Source organism: Vicia villosa, linkage group LG1, assembly GCF_029867415.1.
Source record: "Vicia villosa cultivar HV-30 ecotype Madison, WI linkage group LG1, Vvil1.0, whole genome shotgun sequence".
Lineage (NCBI taxonomy): Eukaryota > Viridiplantae > Streptophyta > Magnoliopsida > Fabales > Fabaceae > Vicia > Vicia villosa.
The window spans coordinates 128,301,139-128,326,761 of NC_081180.1; the positions used below are offsets into that span (position 1 = coordinate 128,301,139).

Genomic DNA, 25,623 nt, shown 5'->3' on the forward strand with positions numbered 1-25,623 from the left:
GTGGCGACCACCCTTGCCATCTTAGGCCTCAGGTGTTACATGCGGTGCAACCACCCCTCGCCTTCTTCGGCCTCGGGTGTTACATGCCCACCAGCTTCCGCATGGTTCGTCCTCGAACCACATCGTACTGGGAGAGGTCTGGCTCTGATACCATTTGTAACGCCCCAGACTGCTTTTGGGATGATCGACTGACCCCACACACCAACACGGGTCTTTTCAGCATGCTTTGACCTCACTCGCACGTTTTCTGGGAAACTTCCCAGAAGGTCACCCATCCCAATACTACTCCAAGTCAAGCACGCTTAACTGTGGAGTTCTTACGGAACGGGCTCCCGAAAACAAGATGCATCTTCTTTTCGGGAGCCCGTTCCGTAAGAACTCTACAGTTAAGCGTGCTTGACTTGGAGTAGTATTGGGATGGGTGACCTTCTGGGAAGTTTCCCGGAAAGCATGCGAGTGAGGTCAAAGCATGCTGAAAAGACCCGTGTTGGTTTGTGGGGTCAGTCGATCATCCGGAAAGCAGTCTGGGGCGTTACATGCAGCTTTTAGGAACTTCATCAGGGCTTTGACATGAGCTTCGGAATATTTTAGCAGAGATAGCATTGAGATTTTTGAAGCAGTGTGCCCCAGCTGTTCGACAATATTGTAATCACTCTTGCAGATGATTTTCAATATTTCCTCCATTTCTTGCTTTGATGGATCCTCAATAGTGATTTCCACCGGTATTTGAACTGGTTCAACTAGTGGCTCTTTGCCTCGAGCGTTAATATCTTGATTAGGAACTGGGACCTGGACTGGATTAGTAACAATATTTGGGGAAATTTCTGGTGAAAAGATCCTTCCACTTCTCGTAATCTTACTAGTACCCACAATATTATCAACAGTTGGAGTAGTAAAATTCACGGCCTCTTCAGTCAAGGTATCTTGCTTAACTCCATGGACATAAACATTAGTGTCATAACTCCACGGGACAGCTTTGTCTGAGGAATATGGAAATGGAGTCGGACTGGTAATGATGACAGATGCCACTTTGGGTGTAGCAGAAATTTTGAAAGGAGCTTTGGTAGGGATTTTCAATGGTATGTTGGAAACCACTGAGACGTCCTCTATTCTCATCCCATTTGAAAAGACTTCGCATAAATCGTCCATAGAAGGGAGCCTCTCAAACATAATGATACGGCGATCCATCCACTTTTGAATTCCCATTCTCAGGTTTTCACAACCATTGGGTAGGTGTGCGCAATAAAAGCAATCAGGGTCACAACCTGGAAAGTAACCAGCTTGGATTAGCTTTCTTTTGACTTCAAGGAGCGGAGTTGACAATTCTCTCACATCATAGATGTAAACAGTGTCTATGATTGCGTTGATGGTCTTGTCGTGTTTCGGCATAGGTGCAATGATGACATTTGGAGTCTCTAGAGGATCGAACTCAATTTCCCCAGCATCTATCATGTCTTGTATTTTATTTTTCAGGGCCCAACAGTGATCTGCGTCATGTCCTAGACAGTTAGAGTGATACGCACATGTTGCATCAGGGCGATAACTTGGAGAGGAAGTGTTAACATTCTTTGGAGGATCTTTCAATGTGATCAGATCTGCTTTTAATAAGTGCTGCAATGCTTGAGAGATTGGCATATTCATTCTAGTGAAATTTCTTCTTGGTGCATCTGGTCGACGCGTATATTTTGGCGGTTGATCTTTTTGAGGTGCAGATGCGGAGATCAAAACTGCCCCTACAGATTGGTGATGCTCATTTTTGCGACCTTTCTGACTATGCATTGTATTGACCTCATTCCTCCCACTGATGGGCCTTTTTGTAGTACCAGAGGAAGAGCCTATCTGAATTTTTCCATTTTGAATGCCGCTTTCGACACGCTCTCCAGTCAATATCAGGTCAGTGAAACCTGATGATGAGCTTCCCAGCAAATGACTATAGAAAGGGCCAGTTAAAGTGCCCATGAACATGTCGACCAGCTCGCGATCAGATAAGGGTGGTTGAACCCTTCCAGCCAGATCTCTCCACTTTTGTGCATATCCTTTGAAACTTTCTTTTGGTGCCATAGACATGCCCCTTAGTTGAGTACAGGTTGGTGCAAGGTCAGCGTTGTATTGATACTGTTTGTAGAAAGCAGTAGCTAAATCTTCCCAGGTATGAACTTTTGTGCTTTCCAGTTGGTAGTACCACTCAAGTTGTGTACCCGACAGACTTTCCTGGAAGAAATGAATCCACAATTTGTTATCTGCTGTATGAGGTAGTATCTTCCTCACATAGGACCTCAGATGCAGTTTTGGGCAAGAAACTCCATCATATTTTGCAAAGACAAGAACTTTGAACTTTGGAGGGATAACAATATCTGAGACGAGTCCCAGATCATTGAAATCCAAACCAGGTATTTTTTTGTATCTCCATAGCTTTCATGCGTTCTTCCAACTGCTGGTATTTGTCATCATCCTGTTCGTCTCTAGAATGAAAATCTTCTTCATTAGAAGAGAGAGAGGGTTTGGCAGAACCCTGGTTGCTATGATTGTCTCCTTGTTCACCATCACCGACTATTTCAGGGATTGGTGGTTTTTTGGGATTTTTGACTGGGATTTTGATCTTCCTTTTCAGGTGACTCAAGCCTACAGATCCTTTGGGCTTCTTTTTCTTCTTGATTATCAGGGCTTTCAGTTCTTGTTGCCCCTTTGCTAGTTCCAGAATTGCTACCTGAACTTGGGCGTTCTGTGCTTCGAGATTCTTGATGCTTGTTTCAGATTCCATCTCTTCTAACTGAAATAACAGCGAGGAGATGAGAAACCTGTCATGTGAACCTGTTATTCAATGTTTATGAATGAAATGCATATACAATGTTTTCAAGGATCTTGGAATTTAGATTTGTTAAAAACAAAGAAGAAACAAACACTTATTAGTTAACAATTTATTTCTCTTTTTTTTCTTCTTTTTTTCTTTGCCTCATTCGGGCTTACAAAACAGAAAATAAAGAAAATGAAGGATCCCTCAGGTCTCCCATGGACGCTTTCTCTTTGCACCCAGGAATGTGTTGATCTGCTGTTCTTCTTGGAGTTGTCCGGTGAGCTCCAATACTTTCCTCTCATAGTCTTGACAGTGTGCTTTGAAGGTGTCTCTTTCCTCTTTTAGCTTAACCCAAGATTTCTACAGCTCTTCCAGGTCAGTTGGCATGTCCGGATGTAGAATAACTCGAGGTTCGTCTCCTTCAACTTCTGGCTCAATAGTTACAGGTAGAATAGCGGGATATGGCATGATGAACTTCTGAGCATGAGTACGCACCCATCTGAGGTAAGGTTCCATAGGAATAGAGTTCCATTGCCCTAAAGTTTTGCTTTCTATTCTATATACACTGCCCCACGCATGTATAAACCTTCGTCGATGTCTGTGGGAATCATCCTCGTAATCAAACACAATGCCACGGATAATCATGTCGTGAGGACAGTTTCTTCGTGCATATCCGAATTGGCGTAAAGCTAAAGAGGGACTGTAAGTGATGCCTCCCTTGATACCAAGGAGTGGCACATTAGGGTACTCTCCACAATGGTCTATGATAGTAATGTCTCTTTGAAAGAAGTTGTTCCACCGGATATCTGAATGAGACAAAGACATAATCCTGCGAGACCATTGCATCCTTTGTTCATTTCTCAACACTGATCGGGGAAGGTGTAATGTAAACGATCTAGCCAGTAGTGGTACACAACACATAAGAGTTCCTCGTTTCTTCATGGTACGAGTGTGTAGAGAATGTAGAATGTCTCCCAGCAAGGTTGGTACCGGGTTACGGGTTAAGAAAATGTTGATAATGTGCACACTTATGAACTGGTCGGGATTAGGGAATAAAACCAACCCATAAATCAAAAGAGCCACAACCTCCTCAAAAGCTGGGTAACTTTTGTTTTTTAGTAGTAATCGAGCCTTTTCCATTAAGAACTTAGCAAGCAAACCCTGGATTCCACTCTTTGTTTCCCAATTGGACTCGATTTCTGACTTTCGCAAATGTAATGCAGCAGCAATGATTTCAGGTTTTGGGATCTTTTCTAAACAAGTGAAAGGTAATTGATCTCGAACAAGTAATCCAATTAGTTCATAAAACTCTTCCAAGGTGGGTACTAACTGGTAATCAGGAAAGGTAAAACAATGATGTTCGGGATCAAAGAACTGGAACAGGACCCGTATCATGTCTTCTTCAAACTTTGAGGTAACCAAATGGAGTAGGTGACCGTGCTTTTCGGTGAATTGAGCATTCCTGGGAAATTCTGATATTAAGTCTTTTAGTTCAGATGGCACTGTTGAGATGTTGATTCGGATGTAATCTCTGGTGGCGGGAGCCATTACCTGCAATAACAGAACAAAGGTAAACTCTTCGATCCTTGAAATGATTAGTGAGAAAATGATATGATTATGATGCTTATGATGTTATGATGTCAAACATGTGGCACACACAAACAAATCAAACAATAGCCTTAGGTTTAAAGGCTTGCATGAAGTTCATAGGTGATACCCTCCCCACTGAAGTTGAGTTGGTTAAAACCTGTCCTAAAATGGTATTCGGGTTCTATGATCCTTGGAGATAACATCTCAATACGGCGCTCGTATGGCCGATCAAAATATTCCTCGAGGATAACTAACTTCGATCAATTTCAAAGCTAGCCACTTAATAGGCCACAAGTCAAGTTCAACTAAAGGTTCTAAGACAAATTAGTGTTTAATGATATTTCGGAAGCCTAACATACTCCTTGATCGTTTTTAAGGGACATCAGTATAAACCAAAGTATCGCACTAACGGTGACTACCAAATCAACCGTATCGGTACATGCCGTACAGTTTCCTTGGTCTATTGTCACATACTTAGGGTATCTCGAGATTCGGGTTAGAATCTTTCACACAAGCAAAATACCCAAACAAACCTTTGAAAAATAGAGCAATCAAATCAAGCAATTTGAAAACATCGAAGTGATCTAAACTCTAAAGGTAACCCCTTTTGAAAACATTTTGTTTTTAGAAAGTATGTCCCCAGCAGAGTCGCCAGTTTTGTCGCCCTCGGTTTTTTACCGTACCTCTTGTGTAGAAGGTACACGAACTGACACTCTTCTCTTTTTGCTTTTGTGTTTTTGAAAATCAGAGAGTCGCCACCGACTTTTATTTTATCCAATTAAGGAAAGGTTTATAAAAGAAACAGAAAAAGACCTTTAAGAAATTCTGGGTAAGGGGGTCGGTTATACAAAGGGAAGGTATTAGCACCCTTTGTATCCATGGTTATCCATGGGCTCTTTAATTTGCTTAGCTCACTTGTTTTGAATCACTTTTCTCTTGCCTTGACATGCTTGTATGTGGTTTCAAAAACTTTTACAAGTTGATTTTGTAATGATCCTTGTGCGGATGTATACAAAGTGTTTTATCTTTCGAAAGATGTTTTGAAAAAAAAAGAACGTTAACTTCGTAATGATCCTTGTTTGGATATATACCAAGTATTGTCTTTTTTTTTTGAAAGTTTTATTTTGAAAAACAACAGTATATGAGACATTTGTTTGTTTTGATTTGAGCAAGCAAATTAGGAGGTCTACCCTAAGATATAAGGTCTTTTCCTATTTCCTTCAGGAAATTCTCCTTTCACCGGATGTAAACGAAAGTTCGATTTTGCATTTGAAACAGTAGAATTGGATTTTTGATTTTGAAAAGAGTAAAAGAGGGATTACCCTAAGAGGTGCAAGTGTGATTGTGTTTTGATTCAGATATTTTATCTTTGAAGTTAGTGAGCTAACGCTTCAATTTTTATTTTTTGACATACACGCAGTTTTATATGTACTGGAATTAAAATGCGGAGATGTAAAATGCGGAAAGTAAATCTACGCTATTACATCGATTGTGCGGGAAATGTAAACTACGCTATTTACATGAATTTGACAACCTATACACTTGATCTAGGAATTTAAATTGCAAGAAAATAAAAGAAATATTTTTGGATTTTTTGATGATTGATTTTAATTAGAATTAATGCATGATTAATTTTAATTAAAATGAGAAAAAGATGGAAATAAAATTTAAAGCTAAAAAATAAGTTTAAAATATGTTCAAAATGCTTGTTAATTAATTTTAAAACAAAACTAATTTTTTTTTGGAATTTTTGAAGTTGTTTTGTAAATTATTAAGTTAAATAATCATATAATTATACAAATAATTACACAAATAATTAAACTTAAAGAGAAAATTATCCTAAATATGTACAAAATTAGCCTATAATATATAAACTATATTTAATATAAAGAACAAAATTTTTTTATGATTTTTTGATTGGTTGAAATAATTAAATAGCAAATATATAAATATATACTAATTAATTATACAAAATATTTCAATCTTTAAGAAAAATAAAATATTTTTATGGAAAAAAAATAATTAAGCAATTTATCAAATTAATGGTAAAAAGAAAATATTTTTATGTTTTTTGATTGGTTGATTTTAAATTAAATGCAAAAAAAAAAAAAACTAAAATTATTAGTTAAATATGCAGGGGGTGTATTTAGTAAATCTGGAAAAGAACTGATTTTAGTTCAAGAGATGCGTTTGGGCCAGAAACCAGGGGTGTGGAAATCAATTTGTGCAAGGCCCAGTTCAATTGTTTCTCTTTTTTTTCTGAATTTAAGTTATGTGGGGCCCATGTTTTAAACCAGAGCCAATCATGTTTTAACGTTTTGCCACGCAAGCCTTTGACACTTTGACCGGCCAATGGGAGAGAAGGAGGAAGCCACGCGTGCCAGTCAACCACGCCTGGGTCTGTTGACTGCCGGAATAGTGATTCCGGTCATCTTCTCCGGCTAGGGCATCCTTCAACTGCAAAAAATACGTTAGATAAACACCAAATGAAGACCATACCCCTCTAAATTGAGGTCTGGGAATCCAATGGTGAGGTTAGTTTGGACTGAAAGTGCCTGGTTCAAGAGATTCGAAGAGGAACATGAACTCACGGTTGACAATGGCAACCTATGTTCTGGACGTTAGAACTCTCATGCTAGGGTTCAAACCTGATCTAATGATCATTATAAACTCAACCATAACCATTAGACATGATAACAACGCATAAATAGAGAGTTTGAAATCAATGAAAGTTTACCAAATCGGAGAGTGAGAGAGCTCGAGTTTCAGGCCCTTATGAACTTGGCTATTGATCTAAACCTACTCAAACAAGTCCTAGAAGATGATTTATGGACTTAGTTTGCTTTGAAACTAGCTACAAATTCAAATACGAAATTTAAAGTTTCTTTGAATTTTCTTTGAAATATGAAGTGAGTTTATGCTATGCCTTTGCTATATTTCGTGTGTGTTACATTGATGAAGCATACCACTTCATTTATAAGCTAAGAAGTGCTTAAAATCTAAGCCAAGAAGCATTGATTGCTTTGTTGAAACTTTGATTTTTAAATATTAAAAATCTTTGAATTGTTGACTAAAGCTTGCTCTTCTTCACTTCTCTTGCTCTTAGCCTCCTTTGTACTTCCTCTTGTTGCAGAAAATAAGCTATATTGATGACTCATGCAAGAGACAAAGCCTTGGATAAGAATCTTGCATCAATTCTTTTTCACTTTAACTTTAAATGTGATAAAATTAAATCAAAAAAGAAACAAAAATGCTATGGGCCTTGGCTTGGTCGTGGGAGGCCCTTTATATTATGGGGAACATGTTTGGATCATGAAAACTTGGCCCCTTTTGGAAAAAAACATTTTTGATCAATGTTGATTTCATGCATTTTCCCAAAAAATGGTCAACTTCAACAAGGCATAAATCCCTCAATTTTTATCATATGAAGGAGTTCTTGTACTTTTTGAAAACCTCAAAGAGTCCTATAACCAATGTCTTTGGTCTCATATCAAAATGATTTTCCATGCTCCTTGTGTGTCCTTTTGAAAAAAGTGACTTTTTGTTGACTTTGAAAATGACCTGTAATGTCTTGGTTCATATTTTTCAAATGGTGAATCTAATGACCATGGGACCAATTGCATTTGAAAGATAATTTAATTTCCTTAAAAATGAGCTTTGGTTTGAATTTTTTGGATGAGGGATGAGAGAGTTATGACCAGTCAAAGTTCAGTTGACTTTTTAGGAGAAAACCCTAATTTTGAAACTTAGGGTTTTGTTGATTTTTGATCTTTCCTTGATGAATTATGATCAACAAATGATCAAATGATGAATCTTTTGACAAAATATGGATGTTGACAAAAAATTTCATTTTTGACTGTCTGTTGACTTTTTGGTCAAACGGGTCGTCTGTTGACTATTTGAGCTGCTGACTGTGCGTCTGAGTGAATTGAAGTTTGAAAATTTGTATGGTGGTACTTTGAGATATATGGAGGTCCATGAAATCCATTTGAGGTCTCAAAAACTTGTTCTCCTGAAAAAAACAAAAAACCCTAGTCAGGGACTGTTTGTGTAGGAGATAGTTAAGCGTACCTGATTTTTGTGCAGTACTGAGTCTCTGCTAATCATGTGATATTCAGAAGACTTCTAGAACAAAAATCTTGGAATTTTGAAATGAAAAAGTTTGATTTGATTGGTGGTACAAAACACGGAGAATTGCACTGTCAGCGGTTTTGACTGTCAACTGACTGTTCAGGCATGTAGTAGTTAAAGTGAAAATTCAACAGTCAAAGTTAATTTTTTCTTTTTGTTTTTTGTTGTGTTAATGGTGAAAATTTATTTATATGAGTTGTTAGAAAAACACAGACATAATAAATAAATAATATATACTGTATGCGAACAGAATTACCGACAATAACCCTGAAAAACATTTAATGCACAGAAAAATAAATATTTAACTGGCAGAAAACACACAAAATATTATCTTAATAATTAAGCAATAGTACGACAAATAGTACGACATTTAATACTGACAGTACAAATATTACATACTATAATGAACAGTACGACGAGTAAACGATACGTTATTAAAAAATAAAAGATACGACAAACTTTAAGAATGACGATTAATAACCCAAGCTACAAATAATAACATGTAGATGATTGGGAGTGTAAACATCCCAGGTCCACATTTTTCAGGACTATGCAGACAGAAGAAGGACATGATTACCACCACGACGATGATGACCATAAGAAAACACGTTTCCATCCGCTTCGCCATTTTGCCGGGGAAGAAGAGAGAATGAATATGAAGTAGAAATTTGAGAGATGAGTTAGAATTTGATGTGAGAATTTATGGAAAAAATGAGAGGTATTTATAGAATGAAAAGAAGGATAGAGACGTTGGGGAATGAAGTGATTCCGTACAAAAAAGGAAAATTTGAGTGGAAGTAGGATTTGAAAGAAAGTGTATGGTAGGGTTTGAAAAAGAGATGTATAGAATAAAGTTAGGATTTGATTTTGAAAGAAAGAGAAAGAAAGAGATTTTGAAAATAATAGAATATAGTACAAAAATTAGTGGGAAACAAAAGTTAATAATAATTTACTTGTTACCAGTACAGTCTGAATCCCTGGACTCTGCGCCTGCAAAAAGATTTAACTCTGTACCAATTGCGTCAGTACTATTTATCTGTAAATAAATCTCAAATAAATAGCGTGTGTGAAGTAACAAACAGTACTTGGCGTTTGTGTAAGAATAAATTCAACAGCGAGCCAAAATACCGTATAAAAAAATTCTAAAAACCATGTATTCATAAATTAGGATATTTATGGAATAAAAATCCAAGATTATATGAAACTCTTAATTTTTAGATTGAAGTGTTCTTGAAAAAAGATGCGGGCAAGTTTTCTTGAAGTAAGACCAGAACGTGGGAATGTAAGTTATGAAAAGACATCTTTGAAAATGACAAGACGTTTTGGAAACAGAGTCATAAATGATTATGACGTTAGTCAATAGTCTCGGAACTCTAAGAAGTAAGTAAACGAAATCTCGTTATAGACAGAAACGCCTATTTCTCTTGTTTTCGAAACAGGCATTTATTGGGGGCAATTTGTTAGCTGGAGATTTCGTTTGGGAAAAATATTCTTCGAAGGTTTGAAATTCGAAGGAAGATGGTTACTGATGACCATCTTTTTAGGTCAAAAATGGCTACTGATGGCCATATTCGAGAATGATGGTTTAAGGTGGAGCGGAGACAGTTAGCACTGAAGATTAATTCGAAAGGAATCATCTTTGGAGACTTAGACGTTTTTACGAAATATGTAAAGTACTGAAGCTTAACGTATTCTCGTAGCATTCTCGATTCTGATTACGTTGCCACGCGTCGAAAGAGGATTCAAGCGGGAGGATTTGAATTTCGAAGTAGTTTTTATAACTGCACAAAGACAGATGGCATCCCAAGGATTCTCGGGAGTAACGTGGCATCAGATTAGTGTAGGACCGTTAGGGTCGAATTTAGTATAAATAAGGGTCTTAGTATTAGGATTCCGGGTGTTCATTTTGTACAAATCACTCACATATTGCTCAAGTATCAAGTGTTAAGAGAACGAGTTTCGCTGAGAAATGTACGTATGACACCAACACCATTTTAAATACCTTTGTATCTTTCGTTGTTCAAGTATCTTTTGATATTATTGCATTTCGTTTACTTTCTGTCATTTACATTCTTGCACTCTTTATTTTCATTCTATTTAGTTTCGAAGCATTTAAGTCTTTACACTTTAAGATTTTTGCACTTTACAGTTTTGTCTTATATTTTATCTTTATCTTATCTTTTGCTGATGTTGTATTTACGTGTATAACAAGGTGATTGTTAATCTTTAATTCTTTGATTAAGCATTTCTTATTTCGAGACAAGCCAACCATAGATATGATTCGAACTATCATGAGTAACAACCTTTTTGACTATGTCCTAGGATCAATCTAGTCGATCCTGCGAGTAACCAAATCATATTTATTATAGTTTGGAAGACTAGCGGTTGTTTACCGGAAATCACCGTAAACAAATTGGCACGCCCAGTGGGACAGTGTCAAACAGATTGTTATTAATTGATTGTTTTTGTTTTCTCTAGAAAATATCAAGACCTTGTATGAACCTTAGGAACGGTAAATTAACCAACAGTGCACAACCGATTCCTAAACGAAGGTACAACAAGAAAATGGTCAATGTGGCCAGTGCAGGGGGAGATCAGGATCCCCCACAAGGGTCAGGAACGATGGCTGCAAGTTCTACACATGTTTCGACTTCTGCTCCAGAAACCCAGGCTATACCGGTTTCGACGGAATCTGATCCTATAGGCAATTCCCAGGCGATACCTGAAAATACTACAGGGACGACAGGAACGCTCCCAGTGTCGAGTTCGACTGCTATCCCTTCATTAACAGGTACAAGCCAGATACCGCATTTCGCAACTAATACCACAAATTAGATGTTTACCCCAAGACCACCACCTGCCTCAGAGATGTGGAGATCCAATTTCCAATACGGAATGCCACATTCATACATGACAGGATTAGGAGGAGCGGGACCTACATACACTACAACTAACCCAACAACGTTTTCGCCTAATGTTGGTTCGATAGGTCGAAGCAGGCAGAATACGGGTTTCTCTGCCCAAGTACCCCCTTTTACCACAAGTAGTCAAGCAGCATTTCGACAGGAAATGGATGCAAGTAACCATGATATGTTAGTAAATCTTGCTAAAGAATTGGGGTCCATCTTAAATCCGTTAGCAACAAACATTGCTAGGACTAACCACGATAATGCGGAAACCTTCCAAAAAATATCATCTCAAATGAATCGAATGGTAGATTTTCTAGGAGTTCCACAAAATAGACGAAGGAACAACCAATCAACTTATCAGGAGGGGCAACCCATTCTAGAACAAGTTAGACCCCCAGTACCGCCACCTAGGCCAACATCAGTCGAACAAAACCAAGTGATAGACTTAGAAGCTCGAAGTCAAACGACTAACGTTGGCCAACAAGCAGTTACCCAGCCACAACCTAATTTAGTGGTGGTAAGAAGAAACGAACATCCTAATGAAGTGGTGCATAGGGTTAGGAGAGACAATTTGGCAACAGAGAACAACCTCACTGCCATGATAGAGAGAATAATGGCTAACAATGGCCTTAATACCAGGCTTCGACGCCCAAACTATACATCCCTAATAGCAGAATATATTATGCAAACGGAATTGCCAAGAGGTACCAAAGTACCAAAATTTACTAAATTTTCAGGGGACACCAATGAGTCTACCGTGGAGCACATAGCCAGATATCTGACGGAAGCAGGGGATCTAGCAGGGAACGAAGACTTAAGGATTAAATACTTCCCTAGTTCGCTAACAAAGAATGCTTTTGTTTGGTTCACTACGTTGCCCCCAAATTCCATAGATGCATGGGCACACTTGGAGAGATTATTCCATGAACAATTTTACATGGGTCAAACCAAGATAAGCTTGAAAGAATTGGCTAGCATCAAGAGGAAATTCACGGAATCTATAGAAGATTACTTAAACAGGTTCCGTTTGTTGAAATCAAGATGCTTCACGATTGTCCCAGAACATGAATTAGTTGAAATGGCTGCAGGTGGCCTAGATTATTCAATTCGAAAGAAACTGGATACTCAATACCTGAGAGATATGGCCCAATTGGCAGACAGGGTTCGACAAGTCGAACGGTTAAAAGCAGAAAAAGCTAGAGCAAGTAAGAGTTATAAGAAGGAGAGAGTAGCATACGTCGAAGCAGACGACGGTGATGGTGAACCTTTCGAAGACTCATACGACATGGAAGAGGTCGAAATAGATCTTGCTGAGTTAAAAGAGGCGCCACCCTATTCTTGCAAATTGCTTACCCCTTCTAATGGAAAGAATCCAGTAGAGAATGATAAAAGCGATAGATTTCCTAAGAAGACTTATACATTTGATGTCACTAAATGTGACGAAATATTTGATTTATTAGTAAAAGATGGCCAGATGATAGTACCTCCCAATTCAAAAATTCCTCCGTTAGAACAACGGAAGAAACGAGGTTTTTGCAAATATCACGGTTTTTTAGGCCATAAAACTTCACAATGTTTTCTTTTCAGGGATCTAATTCAGAATGCTATCAAGGATGGACGTCTGAAATTCGCTGACAAAGCCAAGAACCTTATGAAGGTTGACGCAGACCCTTTGAATGTGGCTGACACTAACTTGTGTGAACCACTTGACGTCAACATGGTGGAAGTATCTGAAATCTATGTTGCCGAGTCGGAGATAATTTCAGGTGGAAAGCAGGCTACTGAAAGCCTAAATGCCAATTCGATCTTCAATACTGATGTTGAAGGATCCTTTGATGCTGAAATAACTGAAGATCTGAAAGGAAAAACAAGTGAGGCCACTGAAGACCTCACAGTAAAGCTTCAGCAGATACGAATTTTTGAGGCTCCTCCGGCAGGTGTTAACATGGTCAATGTTAGACGCCCTTTATCTGAAATTGAAGAACTAGAAAAATGGCTGATAAGGGAGAAAGGAAACATTGAAATCCCGCCAAAGGGAAACAGTCTGAAGGATTACCTCTGGGATTGCCATGTGAAAAATGGTGGAAAAAGGCTGATGTGCCCAAGATGTTCAGTTATGTTAAATCGAAGGGTTCAAGCCGATTTCGAGAGGGCCCTACGAGAAAGAATGGAGCAGCCTTGGAGAGGAGGAAACTTGTTGCTGAAAGTATACCCAAGGTCTGAAGAAAGCTTGGTTGGTTTCTTAGTCAGATGTCACAACGATAACTCTGAAGTTGCACTATGCCCTAGATGTGGTGCAGTCTATGACGAACTACTAGCAAGATCATTCGAAAGGGTGTATCTCTACATGGGTCGGGAGACTCAGGGACTTCGTCCTAATTTGTTTATGTTCGACAACTGAACCCATGCGAAGAGGCCTGACAGCCCACACCCTAGAGCTCGAAGGGTCACATTCAGAGTCCCTGCAGACATACCCAGGGATAGATGGATGCAAGCTGGTACCAGAACCAACAAATGGCGAAGTTGGGACCAAGGAGGAAGAACTGCAATGGCATATAGGAAGCAATTCCAGACTTCCAATCGAGAGATGTACAGATTGGAGAATTACAGAGGCAAAAATCCTATGTCCATATCCCAATGGAGGAGGCACCAGAGGATGAAGAAGGCCCAAAGGGAATATAAACCAAGGGAGACTGGAGAATCAAGTAGCAATCAGATCCCAATGCAGGGGGCAAGGACAAGTAAACCTCCAGTCGAGCGTAAGTTGTTTGATTCTGAAAATGAAAAAGAAGAAGAGAAAATGCATTCCAGCCCTTGGAAGGAAGACGATAGGATGACGAATGATTTCGACTCAGACGGAGTGTCGTCTATAAATCTCAATTGCAATGTTGTGTCAGTACTCCCTCATGAGTTTAACCAAGAGACTGAAGTTGAAGATTGTGTTGAAGCTGATGAGGAAGAGATGGCAAGACACAGACCTGTGTGTTATTATGTGCTGAACAATGGGGCAGTCGAAGAGCAGAACGCTTTCTTCGAAAGGCCTGATGAAGGTATGAGGAATCATTTGAAACCACTCTACATAAGAGCCAAGATTGAAAATGTTGGCATTAACAAATTATTAGTAGATGGGGGAGCAGTAGTGAACCTAATGCCCTTATATATGCTGAAGAGAATTGGTATGTTCGATACTGATATAAGACCACATAACATGGCTCTGTCCAACTATGAAGGCAAGATAGGGCAAACTTTAGGAGTAATTCAAGTGAATTTAACTGTGGGTTCCGTCACCAGGCCAACGATGTTCATGGTGATACCAGCAAAAGCTAATTACAATCTTTTGCTTGGAAGAGAGTGGATCCATGGAGTGGCGGCTGTGCCTTCGACGATGCATCAAAGACTAACCATTTGGAGAGAAGATGGCATAGTAGAGAACATCGAAGGAGATCAAAGTTACTACATGGCTGAAGTCAATCAGGTCAATAAAACTAGTTTCGACAGGAATCTGGCGAATATAGGACCTTGTCATGCTGCTGAGGATATATACACTCCAAACAGAAATGCTTTGTACTATTTGTCTTTACATCCTAATGGATTCCAATGGAATAGAGAGATAATGGACGGTCCAGAAGATATCCCACCAACGGAGCATTCACCACCAATACGGCCAACAGGCTGGGATGATGACGTTGACGATGTCTGAGTCATCCTTCTTCGAAAAGATTTCGGTTTATATAGCCGAGAACAAAAGAAAAACGGATCTTGAAGCCGAATTATCAAACATGATGGTTAACGCAGTTCCAAGAAAGGAAGAAACGACAGATTCGGGGATACACATGATCCCTCAATCCCTTGAAGATCCAGGTCAAGTCGAAATGATCTCAGGAGAAGAATCGAGTCAAAGATTAGACGCAATCTACGATGAAGAACCCTTAGGATTCGAGAAAGACCCAATGGGGGCAAATATCAAAATGTTAGCCCAAGATCCACTCGAAGAAGTAAATCTCAGAGATGGAGATCAGAAGAGGGTAACATACATCAGTGCGAAACTGGCGCCAACGCTGAAGGCAAAAGTCATCGCGTTGTTGAAGGAGAACAAAGATTGCTTTGCATGGGACTACGACGAGATGCCTGGTCTAGGGCGAGATTTGGTCGAATTAAAGTTGCCCATAAAGGAAGGAAAAAAGCCCATCAAGCAAACTCCTAGGAGATTCGCACCAGAAATTCATTCGAAGATCAAAGCAGAGGTAGAAAGACTTCTACGATGCAAATTCATCAGAACCACGAGGTATGTTAAATGGATTGCTAATATTGTGCCGGTTATTAAAAAGAATGGTTCATTAAGAGTATGCATAGATTTTCGTGATCTTAATGCAGCAACGCCTAAAGATGAATACCCCATGCCTGTGGCAGAAATGTTAGTAGATTCAGCCGCAGGCTTCGAATACCTAAGTATGTTGGATGGATATTCTGGGTATAACCAAATCTTCATTGCAGAAGAAGATGTGTCTAAAACAGCTTTTCGCTGCCCAGGGGCCATAGGCACCTATGAATGGGTTGTAATGCCTTTTGGTCTAAAAAATGCTGGGGCAACTTATCAAAGAGCAATGAATTCTATATTCCATGATTTTATAGAAACTTTCATGCAAGTATACATAGATGACATTGTGGTGAAATTTATTTCGGATAACAGTCATCTTGATCATCTGAGCCAATCGTTCGAAAGAATGAGAAAACATGGCTTGAAGATGAACCCCCTTAAATGTGCTTTCTTTGTCCAGGCTGGAGATTTCCTAGGTTTCGTGGTCCACAAAAAGGGAATAGAAATTAATCAAAATAAAACAAAGGCTATTATGGAAACGAAGCCTCCATCCACGAAGAAAGAATTACAGTCTTTATTGGGGAAGATAAACTTCTTGAGAAGATTCATTTCCAACTTGAGTGGACGCTGTAATACGGTGAACTGACTTTTATGATCGAAAAATGTCGCGGTTAAGCATGAGTCGCCACCGACTTTTATTTTATCCAAACAAATTCAGAAAGGCTAAAAGAAACAGAAAAAAACCTTTTAAAGAAATCTAAGTTCGGGGGGTAATTTATGCAAAGGGAAGGTGTAAGGCACCCTTTGCATCCATGGTTTTCCATGGGCTCTTAATTGCTTTGCTTGCTCGTTTTCAGAAAATGTAGATGAAAGAGGAAAAAATGGACTTTAGCTCGTAAATGAGCGTAGCCAGTTTTTGAAGAATTTTGAGAAAGAATATAGAAAATAGAGCATGGCAAGGCAATTAGGGGCAATTACCTTAAACTCAGATGATAGGTCTCTTTTTAGCCTTTCAGAATGAAAGGGTCAGTCCTTGCCATAAGAGGGCAGGAAGCCTTTCGTTTGGAGGTAGAAGGGTCATCGAATTATCATTCACTCAAAGACTGACCCATGCCATATAGAGGCAGGTAGTCTAAGGGGAAGGATCGGAATAGCCTTTCGTAGGCAACCAGAAGATACCTCAGCCTTTTCCGTAGGCAACTTCCGAGGGTCGAGGTCATGTTAGTGTATCGAAGGCAGCGTCATTAGGGACCATGACCTTTAATCGAGGCAACATGGCTGAGGTATCCTCGTATTCGAGGGACTGGCTATTCTGCACAAAATACAAGGCAACAAGGCAACAGGCAACAAGGCGACAGGCAACAAGGCAACAGGCAACAGGCAACAAGGCAACAAAGAGGTTACCCAAAAGTGTGCGTGTGTGCATCAATCACGTGATCATATTCGAATATATTATCTTGTAAAATTAGTGATTCTATGATCAATTCAAAGGTTGCACTCCCTAGGATTACTAACCACGCATTTAAATAATATAACCAAAACAGATATGGGGGAGGGAAATTGTAACCAGCGGATCCCTTAATAGGGTTTGACATAAGTAATAATTAAAAGCCATAAAATAAAATAGGGTTTAGGGTTACCGACACTCGACGCTTTGGCAATTGACGAACCCTGAAAAGGCAGGAAAAATAAAAGGGCAAAACATAGTGAGTGCATTATCGGTTCAAAGGCCCATTAGGGTTAACCCTAATTTAACAAATAAAAATAAAAATAAAACTTAATAAATAAGTATTTAGAACAGGAAGAATACTTATCTTTTGATTTGATCTGACATGGTTGGCATTCGGAGGAAACCTCGAAGGTAAAATCCTGTTGCTAACCCTGAAAAAGTTTGCCAAAGGCAAAGGAAAGAAAGTGAGTGTAGGAAGAGTCCATTGGCTTTTGAGGGTGAAACCCTAATAATATTTTATAAGGCAAACACATATTTAAATAAAATAATAGGGTCGGGACTTAGCTTCGTAATAGGCGAGGCGTACAGTCGGAAGGTATTTGAAAAGTCAACCCTGAAAAAGGCACAGAAAAATAACATTTTTAGTGTAGGGTTAATTCTCGTAAACCCTGATTCGGGCATAAGTTAGCCATGGTTAATAGGATAAATAAAGTCGTATTAATTAATTATTGGTTTTTAACCTAATTAGTTAAATCGATGAAAATAAAGTTTTGATTAAATACCTAACCCTAATAATTTAATCAATTATTAACCCACTTAAATAATTAAACAACTAAATTTATTTAATTATTTAACTCAATTAAATATCACCAAAACAAATTATTATGATTTTATAAAAAAATAGATTATTATGATTTTTTAGAAAAGAAAGAAAAAAAATCATTATTATGATTTTTTTTAGAAAAGAAGAAAAGAAGAAAAACAATTAGAAGAAATTTTATTAAATAAATAAAAACAAATAAATTTAGAAATCTTAGCTTGCGATCAGGTGCGATGGGGCGCATGGTGATCATGGTGAACTGCCAGCTTGCGTACGTTGGATGAAGAGCCAGTGGGATCTGATGGCTGAGAGAGTGAGGATGCATCATGGTCTCATAGGGATTGCGCGCATGGGATCCATGCTGAAGATTTGTAAAAGAAAATGTAGGAGAGGGGTCTCGAACCCGTGACTATTAGATTCTCTTTGCCTCCTCTCAACCAACTCAACTAAACGCTTTAGTTGTTAAATACGCGCTTTCGTTACGTAATAAGTGAAGAAACGAAAACAAAATGGAAAAAAAACGCTCGCAGTTTTAAATTGACCAATCGTGTGAAGGCATCTCATCATCTTCTCCACAAAATCCCTGCAAGGTGCTTTTTTACACCGCCTATTACCAGTAAGCTGTAAAAACTAATATCTTTTACACCTGCCAAACGTTAGATCCTCCTACATGCATCAAAAATTAAAAACGAAACCATAGTTTTGCTCGTTTTGACCATACGAATCTAAAGATACCTGCATCAAGTACTAATTCATGCTAAATCCAAAAACCCTAATTTAAAATTCACGAACCCTAACTTAGCAATTTGTCACGAATGCACACCGAAACGCAATCAAACATCCAGATAGAATCGGTACACCACGATGAACAAGAATACGCAACCAAATTTCATAAAGGATGCATGAATTGGTGCAATCAAGGCCAAGAAAGTAACGACATACCGTGGTTCTGTAGGTCGCGATTCTAGGAGCTTCTGGTTTTTCCAACGATTTGAATAGCTTCAGAGATGATCTGAGAACGTATCTGAATTCTCCAACAGCTTTGAATCGCCCTGCAAATTGGAAATCGAGTTTGATATTTTCTTCAATTTTGGCACTCGGGTTTGGAGTTTTTGGCTGCCGAAATCGTCCCCTTGTGATCTGGATTGTTTGTGTATATATAGGAGACTGAATTAGGGTTATAAAATTGGATGAAATCTCAATGAATATTTGATTGCAATTTTGATTGGAATTTGATTTTTCTAGTTTCCAAATTTGGTCTAAATCCAATATTTCCCTCACTAATTTGCTTTGCACGAATTTTGTAGTGATTATTGGATATTTTTGTGATTGATGATGATTGAAAAATAAGAACAAATCACATCTTTTATATTTAATACTTTTATATAATTAATTCATGATTTAAATGATTAAAATCATTAAATAATTAAAAAAAATAATATAAAATATAAGGATGTGATTCTTGGAACGTGCATGGACTTGGAATGAAGATTGGGTGAAAGGAAATGGGCCCATTTGGAAATATTTGAATTTTCCTTCAAAGCGATAAAACCCTAATTCTTTGAGTTCTTGTATAGGAGAGTGTGTCTTGGAGCTTTATGTACTGATTCGAATTTGTGTAAGAGAAATTGTATGGGCAAATTTTGGGGTATGACAGACGCACGCAAGCATTCTCTCCCCTACTTCGAATGAAGCAAGAAAAGTTCGAATGGAGTGCTGAACATCAAGAAGCTTTCGAGAAGATAAAGCAATACTTGATGCATCCACCAATCTTATCTCCCCCAAATGGGAAGAAATACATGCGCCTGTATATTTCAGCGTCAGATAATACAATAGGTAGCATGTTAGCTCAAGAAGATGATAATGGCATCAAAAGAGTCATTTATTACTTAAGTAGGGTACTCAATGATGCAGAGACTAGGTATAGTGCAATAGAAAAACTCTGTCTTTGTTTATATTTCTCTTGTATCAAACTAAAGTATTATATAAAGCCAATTGATGTTTATGTTTCGTCTCATTGTGATGTGATTAAACACAGGTTATCAAAGCCTATATTGCATAGTCGAATTGGCAAATGGGCGTTGGCCCTCACTGAGTACTCTTTGATATTTCAACCCCTTAAAGCAATGAAAGGTCAAATTGTATCAGATTTCATTGTTGACCATGCAGTGGTCGAAAACCCTCAACAATACGTAAAATTGAAGCCTTGGAAGCTATACTTTGATGGTTCAACCCATAAAGAAGGGACTGACGTTGGAATACTAATAATTTCTCCTGATGGAATTCCAACAAAGCTCAAGTATAAGATTGAAGGTCCTTTATGCTCCAACAAAGAAGCTGAATACGAAGCATTGATTGCTGGACTTGAGGCTTTGTTAGAATTGGGGGCAACCAGAGTCGAAATTAAAGGAGACTCTAAACTAGTGATTAAGCAGTTGAAGAAAGAATGCAAGTGTATCAAAGAAAATCTGATCATGTATTTTGTCATAGCAAATAGGCTGCTCAAAAAATTCGAGTACGTGGGTCTAAATCACGTTTCCAGGTTGAAAAATCAAGAAGCGAATGATTTGGCACAGTTAGCTTCAGGATACATGGTATGAAAAGAAAAACTAGAAGAACTGATCGAAGTAAGAGGCAAGGCGATGGCTACCAGGCTCTCCCCAAGTGACTTGGAGAACTCACAATTAGGTTTTGCCAACAAACAAGAGTTTGAAGTTTTGAATATAGACTCTTTAGCAGACACAGATTGGAGAAGTCCAATTGTAAATTATTTAAAAGATCCTTTGACAGACATGGATAGAAAGGTAAAATATCGAGCTTTATCATACTTTTTAATGGGAAATGAATTGTTTAAGAAAACTCCCGAAGGAGTTTTATTAAAGTGTCTGGGCGAAGCAGAAGCGTATTTGGCTCTCTCAAACATACATAGCGGAGCATGTGGTGCGCACCAAGCAGGGCACAAAATGAAATGGCTTTTGTTTCGATACGGAATGTATTGGCCCTCTATGTTGAAAGATTGCATAGAATTTGCAAAAGGTTGTCAAGAATGTCAAGAGCATGCAGGTATTCAACATGCTCCTGCAAATGAATTAAGTTCAATAATAAAACCATGGCCTTTCAGAGGCTGGGCATTAGACTTAATTAGAGAAATTCACCCCAAGTCTTCTAGAGGTCAAAGGTATATTTTGGTAGGAATAGACTAATTCACAAAATGGGTCGAAGCGATACCACTTGCGAATGTGGATCAGGAATCTGTGATTGAGTTTATTCAGAAACACATCGTATACAGATTTGGAATCCCAGAAAGTATAACCACAGATCAAGGATCAGTGTTCACTGGGTGAAAGATGCAAGACTTCGCCAAAGATATGGGGTTCAAGTTGTTCACTTCTACACCTTATTATGCTCAGGCATTTGGACAAGTCGAAGCAGCAAATAAGATAATAATTGGTCTTATAAAGAAACATGTAGGGAGAAAACCCAAGAATTGGCATAAAACTTTGGACCAAGCACTTTGGGCTTGTCGAACATCTCCAAAAGAAGCTACAAACACAACGCCTTTCTAACTGACGTTTGGACATGATGCAGTACTCCCAATTGAGATATATTTGCAGTCAGTTCGGATACAAAGATAGGCAGAAATCCCTCCAAATATGTATTGGGAATTAATGATGAATGAATTAGTAGATTTCGACGAAGACAGACTTCGAGCATTGGAGATGATAAAAAGACAGAAAGAAAGAGTGTCCAGAGCATACAATAAAAAGGTGAAAGGTAAAACGTTTATTAATAATGACTTAGTTTGGAAAGTTATTTTACCTATAGATCGAAAGAATCAAGCACTTGGTAAATGGTCCCCACATTGGGAGGGACCCTTTCGAATCTTGAAAGTGTTTTCAAATAACGCTTATGAAATAGAAGAATTGGCAGAAGATCGTAGGATTTTAAGGGTAAATGGAAAGCATCTGAAAAGATACAAACCAAGCATGCATGAAGTAAAGATTCTTACAAAAACGTAGATATTCGAAGTATATTACGTAGGCCAAAATGGTTGAACTAACACCAAAATGGCTGTATGTTCAAACAAACATGCATGGTAAATACAGTAAGAAGCCAAAGAAATGCCAAAATATTTTTCATTAATACCAAAGGAGTACATTCGTTACATAGAAGGTGGTTCCTAAGAACATTGAGGATTACAAAATTCAAAACATGAAGCCTAAAACAACCCACCTCCTAGTTGATCCTTTGATCTAAACCCTCTAGGGACAGCAGGGGCAAGTTTTCCGCCTCGAACATGTCCAAGGATCCAGATCTACGCATCCTTCTCACTATTCCCTTTTTAAGGAACATGTAGGACAAGAGTCTTCCATATGGAAGACATGTTACCACACCTTGTCGAGCAGCAACCATGGAAACGGCTTCAACAAGTCCTTTAAAGATCATCAGAGGGAAGTTAATCTTCTTCCCACGGAGGGCACAGAGTATAAACTCCAAATCCTCCACCATGATGCTATTTTGATCATGGTTGCGTGGACGAAAGTTGCCCACGAGGAGTTGGTGCAAAACCCTGATGACCTTGGCGCTGAAAGGATCATTATCCATAAGAGTCCTCAACATAAGATGGGTGGTCATGTTGAAGGTATTATCGTCAAAAGTCTCCCCAGAGTTATTGCACCTCAGCAGGTTGGAGATGGTGGAAGGAGTGATAGTGATATGGGCCCTTCGAACCTCAGAGACGATAGTGGTTCTGCCTTCCGGATCTATGCGCAGAGACGCAAACATCCAAAAATTCTGCCAACATATTGGGATAAACAGATCCCTCCAGGATTTCATGGTAAAAGTCAAGCTCTTGGTTAGCAAAGAGGGCACCGATATTGATAAAGTTTTCATCAAGTTCTTCTTCAGAGATTCTGAATTCTTTCTTGATGTAAGCCCTGATGTTAGCATAAGTTAGGGGTAGTGCCATTTGGACAAGAAAAGGTTGGAGAAGGTTTTTTTTTCTGACTCTGTATTTGAGAGGATGCAAGAAGAAACGAAAATTTTGGGCAAAAGTTTGAAGAAATTGTGAAGGAAGAAGTGTAATGCCAACCCTTTATATAGAATAAGTTGGCAGTAGAGGAACGGTTTATTTTAATGTTTGATTGGACTGCGTTTGGTATTCCAAAGAGAAGTTATGGCTTCCGCCGTTTCCCGCCCTTGGAAGTTGAAATGTAATCATGATGAGAACTGATGCACGCACGTCTCAAATAGACGTTTTGGAAAAGGTGACGTCAGCTTTCAATGATGGTTACGGCTAAGGGTAGTAGAAACGTTAAGTCTAGGCTCAAAGGGCTGCGAAGGATAATCATGTCACGTGGTTACATTTATTAAAATTACTGTGACAGTGGAAAAAGTATATTTTGGCAAGTTTTAGAGAATTGCTAAGACATTACTTATGATAATTACACAATAAAATATGTGGGGAGATTGAAAGATAAAGTTGCACATATATATATATATTCTTGGAGAAATTTGATTACAAAACAAGATAAGTACGCAGCACAAAAAAGAGTACAAGGTTCGAAGCAACTATTTAAAATCTTTGGGAAGGTTATCTTTTATCTTCGAGTACTGGATCTCCCATAAGGACATATGACGTTCGATCAATGCCCGTTGTCTTTTCAGTTCTTCGATCTCTGGAACTAGCTGCTGTGCCGTCTCGAAGTGTCGAATCCCTGACTGCGCCACTTCAGTTAATTCATCTTGATTGGTTTTTTGGATTTCCACCTGACGAGACTGGGCATCCTTTATCTTCCCTTTGAGTTGCTCAATTTCTTTTTTCCAGGCTTTGATATTTGTCTCACACTCTTCATATTCTCGTTGGTTCTTCAAACGCTCGAGCTTAAGGGTTTCAACCCTCTTCGTTGCATCGTTAGCAGCTTCCCATGAAGAACTGTGAGAAGTCATTTTTGCTGTGAGTTGTCCGTCAATATCCCGTTTTCGAAGGAGATTGGATTGGAGTTGTTCAATCAGAGAACTCAACAAAACAATGACTTCTGAGATTTCCACTGGAACAAGAAGTAAATCCACTTTCTTCATAAGGTTGTTTAGGCCATAATATTTGGTGGAATCCTTGCTGAGAGCTTCGACGAGGTTGGTTTCAAAGAACTTCTCTCTTATCTGATGAAGGAGTTTAGTAATATCATCCTTGTCACCAGTACCTGCCAAGACAGTCGAAGAAGTTCCAAGAGACGAAGCGTTATCGATACTCATCATGGTCTTGAGGAAGCTCACAGGATCAGTCTTCTTGAGTTGCTCTAGTTCTGAGGGAGTAGGCATCGCAGGAGCTTGCTTCGAAGTAGTCACAGGACTGACTGTAGTCCCAAGGTTCGAAATTTCATTAGAACCAGGTGTAGCCAGTTTGGAAGTTTCTTCTGCAGCATCTTGTTCAGATATAGTGTCTTCGCTGCCAGTTGGTTGTCCAGCTACGTTACCACTATTCGAACATTGCGGATTTTCCTCCATAGTTTCATCTTGATGAGTGGGTGGATACTCATCATTTGAATGGCTTTCTTCAGAAGACGCAGTCGGAATGATGGTTGCAAGAGGTTGATTGTCTTCGAGAACGGGAGAAAGCACATGAGATTCGTGTTGAGAAACACCTGTGATGGACAGTCAGGATCGATTAAAAGGAAAAGGCAGAAAACTCATCTGTCATTCGAAAGAGCAGACATTTACCTCGAAGTTTGTCAAGATCAATGTGTAAACTTGAGGCTTTGAGGTCAGAAGTAGCGGTACCAGCATCATCCTACATTTACAAGGTAAAAATGTGAGCTTAGTCATTAGAATTAGAATGTAAAGAAATGATTAAATGATGAAACCCAAAATACCTTGGTTGGAATGTTGTCTGGACTGGAGTTATGACTCTCCATAATGGGGATAGTGCTAACAGCCTTCAAGGGTGAGTCCTCGGAAGACACCTTGTCACTCGAAGAGGTGATCTTCGAAGTCCCAGATCCCTTTCCTTTGGCTGAAGGGGTAGCAACTTTTTGTCTTTTCTTTATCGTTTGTCTGGTGCGAGGAGGAGGTTTATCTTCATCGTCTGAGTCGGCTGTTGGAGGAGCTTTTCATTTCGAATGTGCTGGAGGTTTCGAGCTCTGAAGTACATATTAAAACCAAGTGAGTGACATTCATTAAATTTTACAAGCTAACATATAAGGTATCCATGTACCGTAGGTTTTTTGCTAGTGGTGACAGAATCACTCCCACTCGCCCTGGTATTCCTCGAGGTCCCAGAACCCTTTTGTACAGGGGCTTCCTTGATTTGTCTCTTTCGAGCAACAGCTGAGAACAAAATATAAATCAGCATTTCAATGAAAAAAGGGGAATTAGTCGAAGGATTATCTAAACCCCAACCTTCAGGCATTGGAGTCAAAACGCGAACATGCTCAATATCTATATGAAGATGTCCTTTGAAAGTATCCAAGGTATGCTTAGTCGGGACCACTCGTTCAGCGCGTTTTTTAGTTTGTTCTTGAAGAATTTTCATAGGATTTCCACATACAAACCAGTTTGGAAAAGGAGGACTTAAAGCCACACCAAAATCAGCACTTGGCAGTGGAGGGAATT

The 25,623-nt window shown here is 38.8% G+C and overlaps 1 protein-coding gene across 1 annotated transcript; it reads right to left on the minus strand.

The window, feature by feature from the left end:
* Positions 1-23,557: 23,557 nt before the first annotated feature.
* LOC131616644 (uncharacterized) lies at positions 23,558-25,349 on the minus strand. The gene is made up of 4 exons (XM_058888027.1): positions 25,226-25,349; positions 24,885-25,151; positions 24,733-24,802; positions 23,558-24,656 (listed from the first exon to the last, which is right to left on the minus strand). Exons 2-4 carry the CDS (start codon positions 24,924-24,926, stop codon positions 23,584-23,586), a joined length of 1,185 nt encoding a protein of 394 aa, XP_058744010.1. The 5' UTR covers positions 24,927-25,151; positions 25,226-25,349; the 3' UTR covers positions 23,558-23,583.
* Positions 25,350-25,623: the final 274 nt, after the last annotated feature.